Genomic DNA, 21,503 nt, shown 5'->3' on the forward strand with positions numbered 1-21,503 from the left:
CCGTGGGTGTATACCACACTTCACACTTGGGAATTTAACACTCAAAATTGATACGTGAAACTAGTGATTGCAGAAGTACTAGTAATACTGTAGTAGAACACATCATGGAAGTTCAAGAAAAATCAGACGATCTGTTCACAGCTGGTTTGTTGTTGTTGTTGTTGTTGTTGTTTTTTTAATTTTGGTTAAGCCCATCGTCATTAAAGAATGGGAAGGTCACGACTGTTTGAGGTGTCACAATAGTACAATGTAAAGATAATTCTAAATGTTTTCATTTTCTAGCACAATGAAAGACCACTGGACGTACCCCTCCTTCAAAAGGCAGGAAAAATGATTGATAATACAATGTACCCCTAACATGCCAGTAACATAAATACATCTGCTGTTATATATAGGCCTACAGCATATCAAATTTGTGGATATCTCAATTTTCTTTATGTTGCTGTGTTAAGACACACTATTGAGACATCACGTGCTGAGTGGACAGTAATATTTTCCTTAAACATCGTTCATGTGTTCCATTACTATCTCTGCACATGCTGAACAGATTTACAAATTGTTTATCATTTGGAAATGGAAGGCAAACTTAAAACTTATGCACTTGATTATGAAACATGTAGCACAAAATTTCAGGCCACAAATCTTTAAACCTTAGTCTGATTGTAAGAGATGGGTTTATGATAAAGAAAGTGTGTTTAAATTATCCATTGGTTTACCATTCTCTCATCAAAACTGTTTTCCAATTGTTATAACTCCTTGGTTATTGGTATCAAAATCACATTAACATGGAGAAAAATACCGAGGCTTTCCAAGAAATAGACAAATCTGAATAATGAAGAAGGTAATAAGCAGAAACATTATATTCAAATAGTTGTGCAACAAATGTGGTGCACTTTTATTACCACAAAATACAACAAAACAATAAACTTATCCTGAGACTCGACAATACTTTCTAGTAACGTATGAAATGTTTACATGACATCAAAATAAACAAACCAAATAGAAATAAATGTAGTCAACGCAGAAATGTTACTTTGCAGCCCTGTGTTTCCTGCAAAGTGTTTTGAGCAAATTTTGAAGAGTAAAATCTCACTTGGTGTGACTTCTCTTAGAAAATGAGGGAATTTCAAAAAGAGACAAAACACTTATTTGCACTGTAACACACATCAACAGAATGGGAACATTTGAATTTCACTGTATGAATATCTCCAATAAGTGACTTACGTGATACCATGGGATAACAATGTCATAAGATTTCTTTCAAAACTGCAGCTCTATTTAGTCTTGTTTTTGCTATCAATAAGATAATTTCATTTTTGCACAACAAAAATAAGAAACCATTGGTCGCCATGGATAAGGTCATAAGCCCAAATATTAGCAAATCAGTCTCATAATTCACATGACTTTTGAGTTCTTTTGACTTCATACAGTGTAGCTTTGTGTTCTTGGTAAAAGTCAATGATGTACAATTGTATACTCATATCTACTGCTAGACCATGTGGGAATTGAAACAATACATTCGCTTGTAAAACTCTCAAGCACTTGTATTTTTCCGAAGAGTTCCAAAGTGAATCTAAACTTGCTCCAATGATAACACAGGGCCTTCAATGGTGGATTTTACTTAGCTGCTTGAAACACACAAATCATCAAGCTTTGATGGTGCTTACAGACTGATACTGTATAATGTTTGAATGGCAAGAAATACTGACCTGTACATGTATTTCAACTTGACTTTAAAAAAGAAATCCAGGCAAGTGACAGAATGTATTTCTTAACTGCATAATAAAAAATTAAGTTTCTAAAAATCTAACAGTCAAAAGGAGAAAACATCAAGACCCAAACAAACAAGAAACAACCCATATATGGCCTGATAATGTAAAGCACAAACTGAAGCTAAAAGTGACTGATACTTATTATGGACTAACATTTTACAACAAACTACTGTATGTACTGTATCTTCATAGAATAAATAACCATAATCACCATCTGTATGTAAAACACAAAAATATCGAAAACAACCAAAATTGATGGAATATGTGCCATCTGGTGATGTTTCATGCATTCACTTCTCCAACATACATACACACACAAAAAAAAAAACACACACACAAAAAAAAAAAAAAAAACAAAAAAACAGTGGAGGGGCAAATTACAGGCATGCAAATGAAATGCACACTTTTCAAACTCTCATGGACATTTTTGTACTATTTACATGTTTTCACCTCATTTAGAAAACATGGATAACCTCTTCAACAATAAAAACGTGTATTGAATCATGCCATAGAGCAATCACTTGCTGCCATACATGTCTTCTGCGTGTACTTCACACTTTGTATCAAGTCGGATCAAATCCAGACTGCCTACAAATGACCACATCATTATACTGTGTATACAGCATATCTTAACCTACTCATGAAAAGATGTAAATAAATAAATGAGCATTGTGTTCCTCTTGTGAACTGGCAGTACATTCTGCATAGCACATACTATAGGTATTCATGCAATTACATATAAAGAGTATGTAGCAGTACACAGTGGATCACATCTCCACATGATTGACATACACCTCTCAAAAAAACAACACCAAATCCAGGTAAATGTTAAATACATGTAACATTACACTTGGTTGGACACTTCGAAAAAGTGAAACAGATTTTTGAGTTACACTTTTCAGTCTTGTATCTTTCTATATTTTCACCAAGAAGGGGATAAATTTAGAAAAAAAAATCTCTACAATCACAGAGATGGTCTCTGTGGAATCATCTGTTTGAAGCTTTATTGCATATAATCGACAAATTGCCCTTCATTGACATAATGTTTGATGGCTTGGCTGATGTTTTGTATTAAAGCAATTTAGGAGGCTTGAGCTGCAAGTAAAATGTGACAAGCACAAACCTGTGTGAGGAAGGGTGAGGGACTGTGAGAATGTATAATTCTTCAATTACACAGTGAATTCTACCTTTAACCATGCCAAAAAGACCTTCCTGACACTTCCCTAATCATATTGATGCAACAAACCTTGAAGCATGGCTTAAATGAGTGTCTCTTCTTCTTCCCTTTAATAAGTTACAGCTGTAGTCTTCTAGAGTTGTAGAAATTTTTCTTTGAGTTCATACTCTTCTACATGATTTTTCACATGGACTACGATTAGTATTAAAAAATGTCTTTCTCTTTCAAGCTAAAACATCCACTCTACATCACACCTGTGAAATTAAAGAGGAATTTGCATTATTTTGACATTAGCTTTAAAAGACATATATCCCACTGCATCTAGCATCCTTAAGATTCTACAATTTTGTAGACATATATTAAGAGAGTGGGTTATTTATCAACTTTGTTGGTACATTATGTATGCAGTTAATCTTTTAAACCCTTTAGGTATGGATGTCACTTTAAGAGATAAAACAGCATTTGCTTCTGAATATCCCTTCTCCTCAAAACAATTTGCTCACTTTCATGTAACTGCTGAAATTGTAGCACCCCATTTCATGAAAACAAAATAAGACAAAATAAGACAACTCAGTTTGTGCTGAATTTCTGTCCTTCTGTATAAAGTTTAGATGTACTCTTTTCTACTCATGGCAAACATCTCTGATTAATTGTGAAGAAAATGGCATTAAAGGGCAATGAGCTGGCAAATCAAGCACTGGAGGTAGACATTTCATGACCAGCCTTGCTACCTGTACCAGCAAAGTCTGTATCAGTGCCAGGATGCGAGTGGCAGGGTCTCTCCAAGAGAGATTTCACATGTTGGACAGGGTCACTGGAATCTGTCCAGGGAAGATCAAAGTCATACTGGATCTAACTCTGGTGGTTGCTGCGTCCTTCAGTCTGCAGGACAACATTTCTTCCAAAAGGCTCTTGCTGGTGTGCCTGGACAGTGCTCCTGCTGAGTGATGGCCCACCATCAAGCACAGCAGTCTGGCGAGGTGTGTGCATGCATGCATTGCTGTCGAGTGGTCTTTGAGGATTCCCGGAGGAACTTCCTCCTTCCTCTCTGGCCACCTCTTGGGATGATCCTGGAAGTTCTGTTGCAGCAACGGCAGTGCTGCTTGTATTCTGAACAGAAGGTCCTGCATGCACAAAGACTGAGCTCATAAATGAAGTGCTATATCCACTACCAGGTGTGACAGATGTTGAAATGGCACCTGCCCCTCCCTGATTCCTGGAGTGCAGATGTTCACTACCCGATCTATTTTCAAATTCAAGGACAGCATCACAGCCACGCCCATTTGAAATCTTCCGGTTGAGCGGACTTGATCCTGTACTTGAAGGTCCCGGAACATCACCTACACTCATGGCTTGGCTGCTGAAGCACCCTCTCTTGCTGGCATAAAATTTCTTGGCAACAGGTAAGTCAGACGAATCCTGCCCACTGGATCTCTTCACAGGGGTCTTGTTGACGTTGTCCTCTGACTCGTCATCGGTATCTGGGATGATGATATTGCTGAAGTCGATCCTTCTTGCCACGCCCTTCCTTGTAGCACTTACACCATCATCTCCATCGTCTTCACTTTTGCCATTGCCGGCACTCGGAATGCCTGCATGACAGTGATGCAACCTCCATGATTTTCCTCTCTTCCTCCCATCCTCAATTTCATGTCCATCATTGCCATGGTCACGTGACGACTTTTTGCCCGTGGAGGAGCTGCTCCCAGGCGCCAGCTCGCCATACTTTTCTCGATACTGCTCCAGCTTGAGTTCTAGATCCTCCAAGTAGACATCGGTGCGCTCCAGTGCCCGTTTTAGCTGCTTCACCTCCTGCTCACTCTTGTTGAGCCTGACTAGTTGGGCTGTCTGTGCATAACTCTTGTACCTGACAAGACATGAAGGAAAATGGAAGATAGAAAAGTGATGTCAAGAATAATATTGATGGATTGTCCTTTTTACTTATGCTTGTATCTTCTGGTCACTCACAAGTCTTTCAGATGTCCCTGTCTATTTGTTTTATTGCTCAAGCACAGCCGAGAACCGATCTTTACACCTGATGAAAGAGAGATGTTGAGGGTACTAATATCCTTCCAATGAATGTATGTATCTGGCAAGATTTGAACTGAGGATCTGGGTGTTAAGAGCCCTGATTTATACACAATATGCCAAGGTGCTGCCAATACTGCAGTGGCTGATATATATCTTGTGTTTTGAGAGACAAACACCTGACTGACTCAGGCTGATGGCAAAACACAAAAAGCTTTAACATCTGTGGTGTGAACGGAACTCATCTTTATCCCTCAACACTTTGTATAGTGATGATGTTGTATGCCCATTCAATGCAAATGAGTTACTGTTTTCATGGTTGAAAATTTGGGCAAAATGAATATATATCATGACAAGCAATGTAGTCTTCATAGGCAAACTGATGAAACAATTTTCCATTTCTTTTTATCCCATTCCACCAGATTTGATCACTTTTTCCCAGTCCATTCTCTTTATCACCATGGAAACGAACAAAGATATTTTGTCAAGAAAAAAAAAAACACACAGGAAGTTTGCATGCTGTATTATGTCAATGAAAAGCAAATTTGTTTTTCCATCTTGAAGAGACTAATTTTCTTTTTAGTACAGGCGTAAGTCATTTCTGACAAAAGAGGAGGGAGTTATGCATGCATTATATGAACAACAACCGCAATACAAAGACACCCACAGTGCAAACTAAAGAAAAAGAGTGTATGTTGAGTACCCCAATTCTTTGCTCACTGTACGCTCATTAAAGTGCACATGAACCGATTCTTGACCCGCAGAAATTCACATGACATCGATGATCAACCATCCATAATTTAATATTTCCATGGCAACAAAGACTAGAGAGCATGTACATGCACCTGCCTGCTATTCAGGATACCCTACCCCATTTGCCCGGTTAAAAGGACATTCACTCTTTTCCCCAGTGACTTTAGATTAAAGTCATTGGCCTCGTCAAACAAAATAGCCCATTCATCTTCAAGTGATCTAACAATTTAAATTTCATTTTCATTCATGTAGTCAATGATTTACAATTTTATAACAAAAAATGCATCCTTTAATCTAAATATCAAAAATATTTTATATCATATTCAATTTATTTTTCGATGTTGTTAAAGGCCTTGTGTAAGTATAAACATGTAGCCTTTTTTATGCCGGAGAGAAAGTTTACTATTTTTATCATGCTCCTGAGTGTTTCTATGACTGCCTTACATCGAACAGATTATAGTGATTTGGGAAATTCATTCTCTACCATTGACATGAAATTGAAATTCCTCACATCACTGAATGCATTTTCATATTTATCAAAGAAAAGAAAACTAAAAGTATAGGCAACTCTATATGATAGCAACAATTTCTTTGTGAAGCATACAGCATTACTGGTTAACCCCCTACCCCCCCCCCCCCCCAAAAAAAAAGAAACCCACCAAGAACTTGTCAATAAAGCTTGAGAAAAGAGCAAGAAGCTAGGAGCCCCTAAACCATGTAATCCTTTGAATTTGGTCTACCCACTGATCTGCAGTCTTTGTACATAAACATTTTTTTTTTTTTTTTGAAGACACCTCTAATCCTTAGTCTTCTGAAAGCATTTTTCCCTAGTGGTCTCTATCGAAAGGCAGGGAAGAATAAGGGCAAAAGGGCGAGAGGGAGGCAGGGATAAAGACATGATTGTCTGCCGAGGGTGGATTACATCACAAGAAAGACAAAGGGTGTAGGGGGGTCTCTATCTAGAGCTGGCATTCCCCCCACAAAAACACATTTATTGATTGCGCCCTTTGTAGTGGCTGCAGCCATTGTGTTCGGCATTCACGCCATCGCTTGAATGCTGTTAGCCGAGAGTGTAAACAGTCATGAAAAATTGACGAAGGTGCTTGACTTGGGCCCCCAAATATCGTGCATAATTAAGGGAACAGGCGGACGGAGGGGCGGTCCCCGGGACCCCGTCTTAAGGACAGGGGAATTGTCTCGAGATGGCATCTTGACCTCTCAAGTCAGGAGCGATCAGGAATGTTTGACAAAGCACGACCAGGGACAGGACCTCTGGCAACTTCTCCTCATTGAGTCATGAGGAAAAATAAAATGCGAAGAAAAATCTATGCACTAGCATGCTCGACTATCCTCAGAAGTTGCTGCATAAAGACTAAAATGCTTGCATGTTGATATCAGCATTTCTATAACAAATTACTTTATTGCTACAATGGATGTTTGATAACTTTCACTTACAATACCACAGCTCAAGTACTGGTAAAGCATGTCACTTTATTATATCTTGGAGAACAATCATTGTACAATGCATTGGTACTATTCAAACTTTCTCAGGTTCTATTTCCAATAGATCAAGTTGCATTTGATAGGTTTTTTAGCCTAAACTCAACTTGATTTGTACATTGTATGTTATGTATACATGCCAACATAATCAATTCAGTATCTAAGCCAATACAGTGTACAGTATCAAAAATGAAAGAAATATCAGATCACTATATCAATAAAAAAGAACAAAATATAATGTGAAAGATATTAAGTAGTTATTCACAAACACTACTGCCCCTTCTTCCTTTGAATCATTACTCATGACACATAGAAAGTGGCAACATAATTGAGTTTACTAATACACAAACAAGGATGTACAACAACAATAACAAAGCTACTTTTGCTTTGCCTGATCTCTCTTCCCCCCCCCCCCCCCCACAAGTATTCAGTACTTAGTTTACTGTATGTAACTACTGAAAAGGAACACATTTCTGTAAAAAGCTCCAATTTGATGAAAAATTGATATACAGCTGAACCTCTCTTATCCGGCCTCCCTTTATCCGGATCTCTCTATTATACGGTCACAATCTCGCCGTGATTTTTTTTTTTTTTTAATAATTACGGGAGGAAAGGGGGATTCCCAACTCCTTGAGAACTCCTACACAAACACACATGAATTACATATTACTTCAAACATTAACATACTCCTCTATTTTGGGGTCTGTTACTGAGTGTAACAATGAAAAGGTTGCAGTATACACATTACTACATGTGGTACTACAATGGGCTACATCAGTAGGACCTACATGTGTATGTATATGTACATGTATAAAGCATTGAGTCTCCCGTATCCGGCCAAATCCCTTATCCGGATGAGCCCCGGTCCCGAATTGTCCGGATACGAGAGGTTCAACTGTATCACGCTTCAGAAAGGAACTCTTCATATTTCAGTCAAAAAGGGCATGACCATTCATCTCCTGTAGCTGCATCTTTCACTCACACAGCTGATATTTCCAATCACTTAACCTCATAACCTCAAAGAGGGCAGTAAAACTGATCTTTTTCTGTGTCTGCTAATTGTGTACTTGTACCAAGAAGAGATATGGAACAATATACAATACGTGCATATCATATACATGCTGGTCTACTTACAAAGGACCAGAAACTACATTGTGTCCCCTGTACTCACAAAACAGTGTCACAAACTAATCAAACTGCACCTGAACTGGATTCAATCAGCTGGAGACACTTTTGTGGAAGGAAAGATAAAATAAATAAATCAGGAACACTCATTTTCTATTAGATTTAACTTTCCAATGATCATGCTCAGACAGAGGATTTTTTTTTTTAACCTATAGAAATCACTCACACTTGGCCTATCTCGGCAATCATGGCAGATCACTCATATAAAGTAATTGAAAGTGAATGAATTCAGGTAAAGCTTTTATTGGAGAAAAGAAGACCCCAAAACCAGCCCACAAAGTGGGTTAACAGGATTAAAAAGCTGTCTGCTTAGACACACAACCAGCCGTGATAGAAGTGTAGATCATGCAGCACAATGTATAATCTGAATCACTGGCGCAATCCCAAGCGCGCATTTGGTACTGAATAATTGAGCTCTTAAACAATCACAAAATGCAATTGTGTTGTAGCTGTCATCACAGTGATCGACTGGAAATTTGTGATATGGGCATTTATATCATCAGAATGGTGACATTAATACTTCAACATGGACACCACTCAACTAATTGCGTGGCACCTCGTCGCGCTAAGCCTTGAATGCCGCATGAGAGTGTCTGCCCACTCTGATGTGACCATCCAATCACATACGAGAGCTGATGAGGGCATGTCTGATTTGTCGATCTTCCGTCAAAGGGGATAAATGCCATGTTATGGCCATGGTCAATCCGTATTTTTGACACTGCTATGCATCCCCAAAAGTAAATTGATCAGTTGATATTGTCCGTGGAAAGTCTCACAGTTTTCCTGAGACTATTTGAAGGATATTCTGTACATTTCTACTTTGCCCCCTCCCATCCCATCCCAAGTCAAACTGTCAAAAGAGAATATTCACAGCTTTGAAACGATATGTAACATATTATTCCTGGGTATTCCTAACTCACTAAAGTAAGTGACAACAATCAGGAGTGCTGGATTGTTACTTTTAAGGACAGACGAGGAAGTTACACACTCTTGATTGTAGGTGGAATTTAAAACTCCATAGTCTCTGCTTCACACAGATTACTGGATTAACATGAAATTAATAGCATATATGTATATATATATTCAATGAAATCACATACTCATTATCATGATCATTTGGAAGTATAAGGATACTATTGAATATAATTCAAATGTTTCTGCAGGGATTTCATGTACACTTCCATAGATTACCTCATAAATGTGAATTAAAATAAATGTGAATATGAAGGAAAGCAACTTCAAATTAAATGAAAGACAGAGGTTTTAAAACAAAAACCGTTGCGCTTGTGCTTCCATGTGCTTCAGTTATTTTACTTTCATTTAATATAAATTTATTGAGTGGCCCTCATCTTTACAAGCTTGTCTTTTATATGGGTCTCTCTCAATTTCCTTTTAAATAATACAATGATTTTGAACAAGTAGTTTCTGATTTTTCTAATTTTACTTTTTTGTTGTTATTGTATTGGAAAAATGTGATATTGGAAATTCAAATAAAATTTGATTTGAAAATTGAATTTTAACTTTAATTGTAAAGCTTTACCATAAATTATGACGCATGACACATGACTGAAATAGACTACAAAGACTTGACTTGAAAAAAGAAGTGATTGTGGTACAAACTCACTACATCGTATGTATGCAGTTACAGGTTCAGGATAACTTTGAATCTTAGATGATTTTACTCCAACCCAAGACGTGCATGACGATTGATTATAAACTTGATCACTTCTCTCCCTAACGCATTTTATAATGTATGTTTGTAACTAGCAGTCGGGTCCATATGATGCTACTTGCAAATTAATGACCTGGGGCCTATTTCATAAAACTTGTCATCAGTGACAAGTTGTCATAGATGTGACAAGCTACTGAAATCCTAGCATCTGATTGGCTGAGAGCAAATTTGTCATAGAAATGTGGCAGTTGTCACTGATGACAAGTTTTATGAAACGGGCCCAAGATCTTACACATCCATGTGCGGTATGGGGAGGTCAAGCGGGGTCACACTTTCAGTGTCGACTTGTGCAATTCTTATAATGTGGAGTTATTGTGCAGCAGGCATGGGCTGAGGATTATATGCGGTAACTGCATCTAATTTTCCCATTTTCATGACTAAAACATTGTCACCTCACAAAAGAAATGCACTTTCAGAGCTTTTGATAACTTGATATAAATTTCTTTTTCAAACATGCAACAACTGCTGAGAAAAAGATGACAAAACTATGGTAGTTTGGAGATAGAGATAGTGCTCTATGATGCTTTTTGTGTATGATCAAATAAAGCTCGTGCTATGCACCAGCTCAGCGTTGTCAACACATTGTTATGGAAATTAAATAGCGTCGCTGTTGTTTGAGTTTTTACAGTTATATGCTATAGGGAGAATTATGAATTTTATTCAATCACAAATGCACCCATCCACACATACATACCATCATACACAAACACAAAAACACATACACACACACACACACTAAAACACATACACACACACACACACACACACACACAAAGACATATGTTCCTATAAAGTAAAGATGACAGAGATGCATGGATGCTAATACCTTGACAGAATACAAAGATGATGTCATTTTCCTGCAATGGATTCTCTGGATTTAAAAAAAAAATCCTTTTAGTGCAATTCCTCTCAATGTTCAGGTTGACTTTGATTAAAAGAGTAAAACGCAAACAAACAAAATGGTTTCATCAAAATTTTAATCAAAATCGGACATAAAGTAAGAAAGTTACTGAATCTTGAAGGTTCACATGTTTACATGAGAACATTCATGAGATATAAGATGATACCACAATTACATGCAAATTAGATGAGATGTTGTCGTCATCTCTCAATCCTCTGATCAGTTTGTGTACACACACACACACACACACATACAGACATGATACCAAAATCTTGTTTTTGTTTGACAATTGAGCAAACTAAAACCACATCACCCCTGACGGTCATCGTTACTTGTAGTCTGGGTGCCAACGTCACATTCTGGGCCTAAGCTTGTTTTACCGTCCACCCAATGTTTTTTGATGCTATTACCCTATTTCAAGGGTGCTGAATCCGAATCTGGATGATGTAACTCAATTGCATCTTTGAGGGTTTAGAGATATTCAATATGACCACCAAAATGACCGGCAAAATCTGAAATTCTTATCAATCCTTATAAATGATGACAAATAGGACACAAAATGAAGTTCCATCGTATTGCGAATGTGCTGAGTCTGAAGCTGGGTGATGCAACTTTTGCATTCTTGAGGATTCTAAGATATTCAAGATAGCCACCAAAAATTCAAATTCCAATATATTTCCTATTAGATGATGAAAAGTTGAAGAGATTTGATGGTTTTAACCTATTTTGAGGGTGTTGAATCCGAATATTGTTTCACTGAGGGTTTTGAGATGTTAAAAATGGTCGCTAAAAATTTAAATTTTGATATCAAGTATTTCCATATAAATTGTACAAAATTAACAATAAATTGATGGGTTTACCCTATTTTGCGGGTGCTGAATCCGAATCTGGTAAATGCAACTCTTACATCAATGAGGACTTTTTCATATTCAAGATGGCCGCCCCAAAAAATTGAAATTTTAATTTTTAAAGCTTTTCCTTATATCTGGTGAAGTAATCAATACAAAAATGATGGTTTTACCCTAAATCAAAGGTGCTGAATCCAAATCTGGTTGATGCAACCTTTGAATCCTTAAGGTTTTTGAGATATTCAAGATTTGTTATATTCACTTTGGCCACCATCTTGAATATCTCAAAAACCTCAAGGATGCAAAACTTGCATCAACCAGATCCGGATTCAGCACCCTCAAAATAGGGCAAAACCATCTATCTATTTCCAATTCATTTATATATAAGGAAATACCTATTTCAATATTCAAATTTTTGGTGGCCATTTTGGATATCTAAAACACCTAAGGGATAAAAGAGTTGCTTCATCCAGATTTGGATTCAGCACCCCAAAAATAGGTAAAGACCATCAATTTTTTTTTTTCAAATTTGTCACTGTTGCAAAGGAAATATATGGGAATTTCCGTTTTTGGTGGCCATCTTGAATATCTTAGAATTCTCAAGAATGCAAAAGTTGCATCATCCAGATTCGGACTCAGCACACACAAAATATGGTGGAACTTCATTTTTTTGTGTCCTATTTTTCATCATTTATAAGGATATATATGAGAATTTCAGATTTTGACAACCATTTTGGCAGCTATTTTGAATATCTCAAAACCTTCAAGGATGCAAGACTAGTATCATCCCGATTCGGATTCAGCACCCTCGAAATAGAATAAAACCATCATTCAGCCTCAGGCACCCAAACTATCGGTTTACTACAACAAAACAATAATTTCACGCTAAAAAGTGCTTTTTTCCACTTAATGGCTTCATTTCCATTGAGTAAATCTAGTGTAGATGTGTGTGCAGGTCAGCGGGACTTGAAACATGGCAAAAGGCATGATTAAAAGAGCTGTATGATGAACCATGCACTCAACCTTGAAAAATTCAGAGAAAAATGTGACTCACCTTCTGGGGGTCATTTCACCCAGTTCCTGCTCGAGTCGGCTGACTTCTCGTATGTAGCTGGAATTGGAATCCCTCAGTCGCACGTTGTCCTGTTTGCACGGGAAAGAAGGAAAGCATTAGGCCTTGCAAATGGCAGAAAGATAAAATGATCACTCTGTTGTCTATCATGCTCATTGCATTTACTAACATGTGGTGCATGACAGTAATGACAAATGATCCACAGTTCCATCAACAGGAAACATTATGAAGCTGCATTACATTTTGTGATATCGCTTACGACAGAAATTCACTTCCTAGAATCAAGAGTTAACATTTCATCACTACTCAATGCATCATTATGAAAAACAAAACAAAACACCATGACAAGATAAAAGAAAAGACAAAAAACTTCAAATCAGTTTCAGGCCAAATCATTATACCTGCAATATCTACAAAAATGACTTTCCATCTTTTAGAAAAAAAAAATGAAAGAAATACCATTTATGAGGAAGGCATTTTGGATATCTAGGCAACACCTTTCCAAGTATTGAAAAGACAAGGCAAATATCATCAAACTTCATCGATATACTTCATATTGGACTCAACCAAACAAGAAAATAATTATTTTGAGTCAATTTTTGTATGCATCAGCAACGAGGGGGGAAGGGGGACACTGATGAAACCCTGTTAGCCCTTTATGACAGGCAAACTTCTATTCTCTCTCTAAAAACATTTCAAATTATTTGTTTACTAATCATTAATCAATGAAATGTCCTTTGACACAACCACAGCTTTAGTACATTAGCTAAAAAAAAAAAAAAATGAAAATAGGTCTCGATTCTAAAATAGTAGAATTTAACTCTTTGCCTATGTAAAATGGGTTGCTGTGCAAAGTCAATGGGGTATGAGAATCTGGCAGGGGAAGACATACAGTATGTGCCAACAATATGAAATTGAAACTGTCTAAAAAAAAAACCATTGTCCTTTTGCATTGTATATGTGATGATGCCAATGAGAGTGAATGTACAATCAAATTTCTAACATTGCCATGCAATTGAAGTGCAGCAAGTTGAAGCAACAAATGTGAATCTAGGTGAGGAAGATTTCAGGTAATACGGATTTCCATTATTGTTTCTTTAGACAAAGCTGCCTTCCACTTGTTTGTATTATATCTATCTGTGGTCTTTCCTCAAAAGCCCAACCATACTACACATGCTCCAATAACATTTCGGAGCTGATGAGTACATCACGATGCGACAGTTTGCCCATAATTAATGCAGAGCTGGCCGGGACGCGGTTTGACACGTATTCCGGCCAACGTCACGCTCCATGTCACCTTAATCTCACACCCTTCCCAAAAAGCTGTCACTCTCCCTTCTCCTCACTCCACCACAAAATGTGTCAGTGACTCTTAATGTAATGAGTAATTAGGCCTAGTCATGAGGTACGTATAATAATATACTGCACATATTTCACTGGGCAATAAAGAGATAAATTACATGGTGAAATACAAATACTGTGGAAAATTTCAATCAAATACTGCTGTACAAAGAACCGTAGATCTATGCAAATCACTTAAACGAGATGTCTCCTTTCACAGCTTTCAAATTTTCATAATTCCTTTTTCGCATTGAGTGCAAACAGGGTCTCATATCATGCTGCGGATACCTGCAATGTATTCTATTCCCATTATCTACACACCAGTGTTGTATTCCATACAGGCACATGTAGACTGTATCAAAAAGACCTATCAGAGTCATTTGAATCTCCATGGTAGAACCCATTTTGATCAAACGGGAAGTAAAATGCCCCAGAATTTTTTCCTCTGATACATTTATTCTGACGATATCATGGCCTTCTGGGCTCTTTGACACTGGAGGCACAGACCTTTTCAAAGTGACGATAATACAGCAAAAGACCTGATACCTTAATACTGTTGATAAACTGCAATATACTATGCTCTATCTTTAATATCATCATAATCAATCTTCATCAAATTTCACACAAATCAACCCTAATGCTGTATAGCATTGCTGAAAATTTTGGCAGGTGTGGGTAGTGGCAACAAAATGCTGTTAGCAGGATCTAAAGTAGATTATTGAAGAAGATTGACTGCATTCCAGTTTAACGAGTAACAATAGGAGCAAACCAACTTTTTGATCAAATTTTGTTCTTTAGAACAAAATGTTTTGATATCAATGGCAAAGAATAATAATATTCATAATGATGATAATGACAAACATAAAACAACTATGATAATGATTATGATGATGATGATAACAATAATGATAATGATAATGATAATAATAATAATAATAATAATAATAATAATAATAATAATAATAATAATAATAATAATAATAATAATAATAATAATAATAATAATAATAATAATAATAATGAAATGTTCAATTATGTAATGCTGTTACACAAATTTGCACCACAGCATTCAAAAAAGAGATATGGCAAGAAACTCACTGAAGGAATGTATTGTACATGTACTAGGTCTTAAGGTCTCTTCAGAGGCTGCCATTGAAGGTGTGGCTCAGATGTTTGATGGAATCTCACAAGTTTATAGTGCAGATATTTATTAAAAAAGGTCAAAATAATGTTTATCTGGTGAAATCAATTTCATAAGGAATTTAAATGACACATCATGAGGCTTGGCAATATGGGAGAGCTTCTACTTAAAAAGAAAAGAAAAGAAAGAGTGTCTATACATGGTAGGTACACAGAATTTCCATGACTACGACTGTATTGTTAATAGTATCAGAAGAATGACTTTTTGTTCTTCAGACTGTGAATTGGCATGACGACTTTTAAACACTGCTGGCTGAAATGAGGTACAAGGCAAAGACTAGATTTAATATCTATTAAACCTTCCTTGATCATTTTCAAAACCCCAACTGTTTGACTGACATTACCTTATCATGCATTTTCATTTCATTTTATTAAATTTTCATATGGACGGAAATGTTACAAGCTAAATATATCTTATCCAATTACCTAATAGTGACCTTCAATTCCCTAAGTGTCGAGTTGACTTTTTTTTTTCCAGTCCAAATAAAGGTTTCCATCACTGTCAAATGTTCAAAGACAGGACACAGACATTCATTCTACATACCAGGCTTACAAGTACATCTCAAAAAGCTTCAGTGAGCAAATGTGAAAATGTCACACTTAACAAAAAGACAAACAAACAAAAGGGAAAGTACCCACACAGATGAAGACATGAACATTTCCTCCATGAAACATCATGAAACACATCTTATGTCTACAGCAATCCTTGGTGAGTCGCTAATCCTGTGCTTGTACATCATATATGCTGTTCAAAACTATTATGTAACAATGGCACATTGAACAAGAAATCATGGGAAAAAAAAACTTGTTGCCCAACTTACACATCACTTACTTTGGGACATACAAATTTGTACATGGTTGCTTGCTTGCTGCATATGCAAAGTACACAATATTTCTTCAGAAGTCACTTCAAACATTTGGTGTTTGTAAAATAAACCGTTCAAGGGTTCCTAACATACCATCTTCAAAGACCTCTTGTGTGAATGATGTAAAATATTAATGCAAGATGTTTATGTGTGAAATTTTATTTGATCAATTTGTTTATCTTGTAAAGAATGAGAAGTTAATTTGAATGCATTCCTCTCATTTCATAATCAATCAATTTTGTTTATCTTGTAAACAATGAGAAGTTAATTTGAATGCATTCCTCTCATTTCATAATCAATCAATTTTGTTTATCTTGTAAAGAATGAGAAGTTAATTTGATTGCATTCCTCTCATTTCATGATCAATCAATTTTCTTTCTTTCAATCTCATGGTGAAACCTAGGAGCATGGTACTCACATCTGCCCATCACTTCCCAGCTTAACGGGATAGTATAGTTTTGTTTGAGTTGCAGGATTCAGATTTTAACTTTTTGCAGAATAATTTAAAACCACTTACAGAAATATGAAAGAGTACACAAACCTAGGAGGAATTCAAAGTTTATTTCATGGAAATTGGTTTTGAAATGCCCGAGATATCAAAAAACAAAACAACCAACAAAAAAAAAAAGAAGTAAACAAAGAGGTCCTCATGAAAGGTGGGTCCCACCTTTTATTGGGACCTCCTTGTTTTGTTTTGTTTTTGTTTTGTTTTTTTGATATCTCAGCCATTTGAAAACCAATTTTCATCAAATAAACTCTGAATACCTCTTAGAATAGTATGCTTTTTCATATTTCATAAGAAGTTTGTCATTATCTCATGAAAAAAGTTGGAAACCTGAAGCCCCATCTCAACCAAAATTACACCATCCCTTTATAAAAATATGATCTAACATAAATCATTAGATTAGATTACATAATCTATCTATCAAATAAGAAATAATCTGCCTTTCTGTTCATTTACTTTTCTTGTCTGTATTTTTTCTTTGGTCAGTAATGTATTGCCCATTAATCTGTAAAATGATTTCAAATTTAAGTTGGGTGAGGTTTTCCTAGTCTCATAGTCATCTGTGCTTATCTCATGAAAATCTTGGTATGTTTGTATTATTAGCATCATACACATGCAGTCTGTAAAATTATTTCAAATTTAAGTTGGGTGAGGTTTTCCTAGTCTCATAGCCATCTGTGCTTATCTCATGAAAATTTTGGTATGTTTGTATCATTAGCATCATACACATGCTTGTTTAGATGGTAGGCTGTGTGTTGTGAATTGCTTGAACTCTCTGATATCTCTGTGTTTATTTGGACTTTTGAGTAAGATAAATAAGGCAAACAACTACAGTATACTTCTGTATGTTTAGATCAGTATTGGTGACACTAGCAAGCCTTTGGGACTGCCTTAGAACTCCTATGTGATGACAACAATATTTGAAAGCATTATAAAGACTGTCACTTGATAGCTTAATGTGTCAGTACTCGTACAATTCTTAAAACATTTTACAACGTATTCATTATATAAAAGACTGTGTTGAGACTATCAAATTTTACAGATGATCGTACCTGCTTCACTCTCCTCAACTCTCGTTCACTATGCTTGTAGGCATGCCATATCTCCTTCAGCCTTCGCGCCAACCTCATAACATCCTCCCTGTTCCTCTTCGATGAGGTAGCTGCACTCCCTTTGTCTGCAGTGGACTTGTCCGCAGCCTTGTTGCCACCTTTGCTGGGTCCTGTGCCGCCGCCAGTTGACGAAGATGGTGCACATTGTGGGGACGGGAGAGGGACCTTCGTCTGACGAATCTTCTCCAACTCCCTGTTTCTGGACCTGAGTCTATCAACCTCCTTTTGCAGTCGTTCCAGCTCGGCCTGTAGTGGAAAGAAAAGCAAGCACATGTGTAAATTCATGTTCTGCAGAAATGAACTGCACAAGCCAGCCCATACTGTATGCAAGGGGCATGGTGTGAATTCAACAAGTCCTGGTGTCTCCTCTGCAGAGTACTACTTCCCTGTTCTATGACATGTTTTGAGTGAATACATACAAGTTCAAACAGAATGAAAAATTGTAACTTGACTGTTAGTACACGACAACCATGAGACTACAATCTCCAATGAAAGTGGACAGTTACACTGCATAATTGGATGTCACAGGATGTGTAATCCCAGTAAATGACTAAAAATACTATATGGAAAATGATAAACTATTAACAAATCAAAACTACTGATGAAAATAAATTATTGTTCCTGACATGGCAGGACTATGCACACAATCTCCAGTACTATCACCTTCGTCTATCAAAAAACATATTTTACCCCAAACATTATTGCAAAAAATATTTGATTGGTTAGAGTGCTCATAGCATGCATAAATACCGCCCCTAATGACAAGCGATTATGATGTTCAGAGAGAATGAAATTCCACCGAGTGTTCCCACCATTTCTGCAGTCAAATTACGCTTACCTCATACTCTCTGTGGAGGAGATCAAATCGCATCTTGCGCAGCTCTGGCGCAGACCGTCTCTGCTCGGATCCGTCGGCGTTACTGGGGCCACCTGAGAAGTGGATTGAGGTGAAAAGCATGCAGAACACAGCTCCAAACTACCAAAGCTGAGACATATGAATTTATAAAATATCGCCCCTTGCTCCACAGCCAGGCATTAAAAGTAAACAAAGTGGGAATCAAGTATTTATCAGCTGGCAGAGTACATGGGGGGGGGGGGGGAGGAAGGGAGGAGAGAAAAAAATAGAGGTACTGCAAGGAGGAGGAAAGAGGAGAAATGGGGGGAAATGGAGCACAGATAGAGGAAGAGGAAAGAAAATGAATTTACAATTACATTGGAAATTGGTGTATCAATTATGGATACCACAAAGACTTGTGTATTAATGTTTCCCACTGGTATATTAATGAGGCATTCTAAGTTTCATGAGAGCTGGCAAGAGCTATGAGGCAAGTGATTTGGCAGCCATGCAAGCTGACCCACTCCGTCCCAGTGAAAGATTAATTCTTCACAATTGCATCAGGAGAGGGTATCGGTATCATTAATCATAATTAACAATGAAGAGAGAAAAAAAAAAGCCCATCAATTATCTCACTTTCTGCAATGTTTGTGACTTTCTATGCTGAAACAAATTTTGCTCAAAATGACAATTCTATCAATGATATCAAATGAATAAATACAGGTATGGGTGTGCACAGTATTAGTGTGAAAGCACCAAGAGTTATCAAAGGGAATTGGGCTAACTCTGGAGAAAAAGCAAAATACATACTGAATTTTTTTATGAATCTCTTTATCACAAGCGATGGATTTAACAATTTCATAAATAGGGAAAGTCAATAGACGAGTAAAGCACAATGAGGTACATGTACTTCCAATGTGAAGGGAGATTTAGTTAAAAAAAAATCAAATGTCCTCAAAACTTCCCTTTCTACATGCACATTTCTTTAGGAGTGAATTTAAAATCCATACATTTCTTTAAAAAAAAAATAGAACTGCTGCACATTGGAAGATCATTTTCTTTGAGTCATGATGATGAATTAAAAAAAAATGATCCATGGCAATGGGCAAGAAAGAGAGAGAGAGAGAAAAGAGGGGGAGAGAGATAAAAAAAAAAAACAACAACAACTTGACAGGTGATTTAGCCTTGTTGGTCTAGCTCCTTCCCATGGCTATTACTTGTACATGACAGACATTTTCTTAAATTGAATTGTATCAATAATATTCAATCAATCAAACTTTTTACATTACATGTCTCTTTAATAACTTATATGAATGGAGGTTCTAGGACAATTACTCCCTGGACAATTATGCCAGACCCTTCCCCTTCCCCTTCCCCTTCCCCTAATCCTAATCCTAACCCTAACCCTAACCTTAGTTTTACTCTAACCCTATCACTAACCGGTATTTAGCTGGGAGGGGGGGGGGTAATTGTCCTTTGAATATATGATGAATGAAATATGAATTAATTCCACAAAATGGTGGAAACTTTTTGCTACACAAATATCATAATATCCAATATTCAGGCTCATATTGACAAAGTGCTGACAGATGTATCATCTCATAATCTTGCAATATAACATGGATTTTCCTTCAGTAAATATGACTTGCTCTGCATGGCACAGAAAAATAAACATTGTATGCTTGTATTGTATACCTTGTATCTTATGCATGCAAACAGCAATATGCAAGAAATATGAATGCAGCTATACAATGTACAATTGTACATGTACTATGTCTTTTTTAAACTGATTATCTTAGAACAAGCTGAATTCAAATGCTTTTTGATGTTACTGCAAGGTTCATGCAAGTATCTTCTACTTTCTTTCTTTTTTTTTTTGGGGGGGGGGGGAGGGTTAAGATCTACCATTCACTTCTATCTTTTTAATCTTCATTCAATTCAAAAATTCTCAGGATTCACGTTTCATGCATCATGTGAAATAGTATTGTATCAACATCATAATGGCTTCAAGGTATAACATTCTACTTCAAATCAACTGCGATATTTTGAAATAATATAAGTAAATGAGTTTCTTACCCTAAAGCTACTGACATTGCATACTTTGTAGACAGATACAATGTTACAAGGAGGTGTAATTTTGATAAGCTTTTAAGTTTGAAAATTAAATCTAAATTAAGTTACTTTTAGATACTAAAAGATATAAAAGATATTCAATTTACATGTTATTTACATGAAAAGTCTGCTTACGTATACAATTGTAGCTCTGGGATAGTTGAGCATGGTGTGCTTCAGATGTACAGGCAGACCTTTTTGTGTCATGTTTTCTTAAAGGGAACATAAACCCCACGAGAAATATGGATTGAGTGAAAGCAGCAACATTAGTAGAACACATCAGTGAAAGTTTGAAGAAAATCGGACCATCGATGCAAAAGTTATGAATTTTTAAAGTTTTGATGTTGGAACCGCTGGGTACGGAGACTACTAGAGGTTATGACGTATGAGTGGACAACAATACAAAGAAAATACAAAGAAAATTCTGCAAAAATCCATTTTTCATGAAAATTACAAATTCCATCAACTTGATATTGACATGTGTTAAGGGTAGCAATTATTCCTCCTGCTTTCTGAAAGCGGTTGGTCCACTTCTCTTTCATGATTCTAGAAAAGTGAATTTTT

The 21,503-nt window shown here is 36.5% G+C and overlaps 1 protein-coding gene across 1 annotated transcript in view; it reads right to left on the bottom strand.

Moving 5' to 3' along the window:
* Positions 1–883: 883 nt before the first annotated feature.
* Positions 884–21,503, bottom strand: part of LOC140234814 (uncharacterized) — a 30,208-nt gene continuing 9,588 nt past the window's right edge. Inside the window, exons 3-6 of the mRNA XM_072314851.1 lie at positions 18,831–18,922; positions 17,933–18,238; positions 12,951–13,039; positions 884–4,816 (exon numbers count right to left, since the gene is read on the bottom strand). Of these exons, the coding sequence (XP_072170952.1) occupies positions 3,802–4,816; positions 12,951–13,039; positions 17,933–18,238; positions 18,831–18,922 (1,502 nt within the window). The 3' untranslated portion in view covers positions 884–3,801. The remainder of the gene's footprint in view (positions 4,817–12,950; positions 13,040–17,932; positions 18,239–18,830; positions 18,923–21,503) is intronic.

This window comes from Diadema setosum, chromosome 11 (genome assembly GCF_964275005.1).
Source record: "Diadema setosum chromosome 11, eeDiaSeto1, whole genome shotgun sequence".
Lineage (NCBI taxonomy): Eukaryota > Metazoa > Echinodermata > Echinoidea > Diadematoida > Diadematidae > Diadema > Diadema setosum.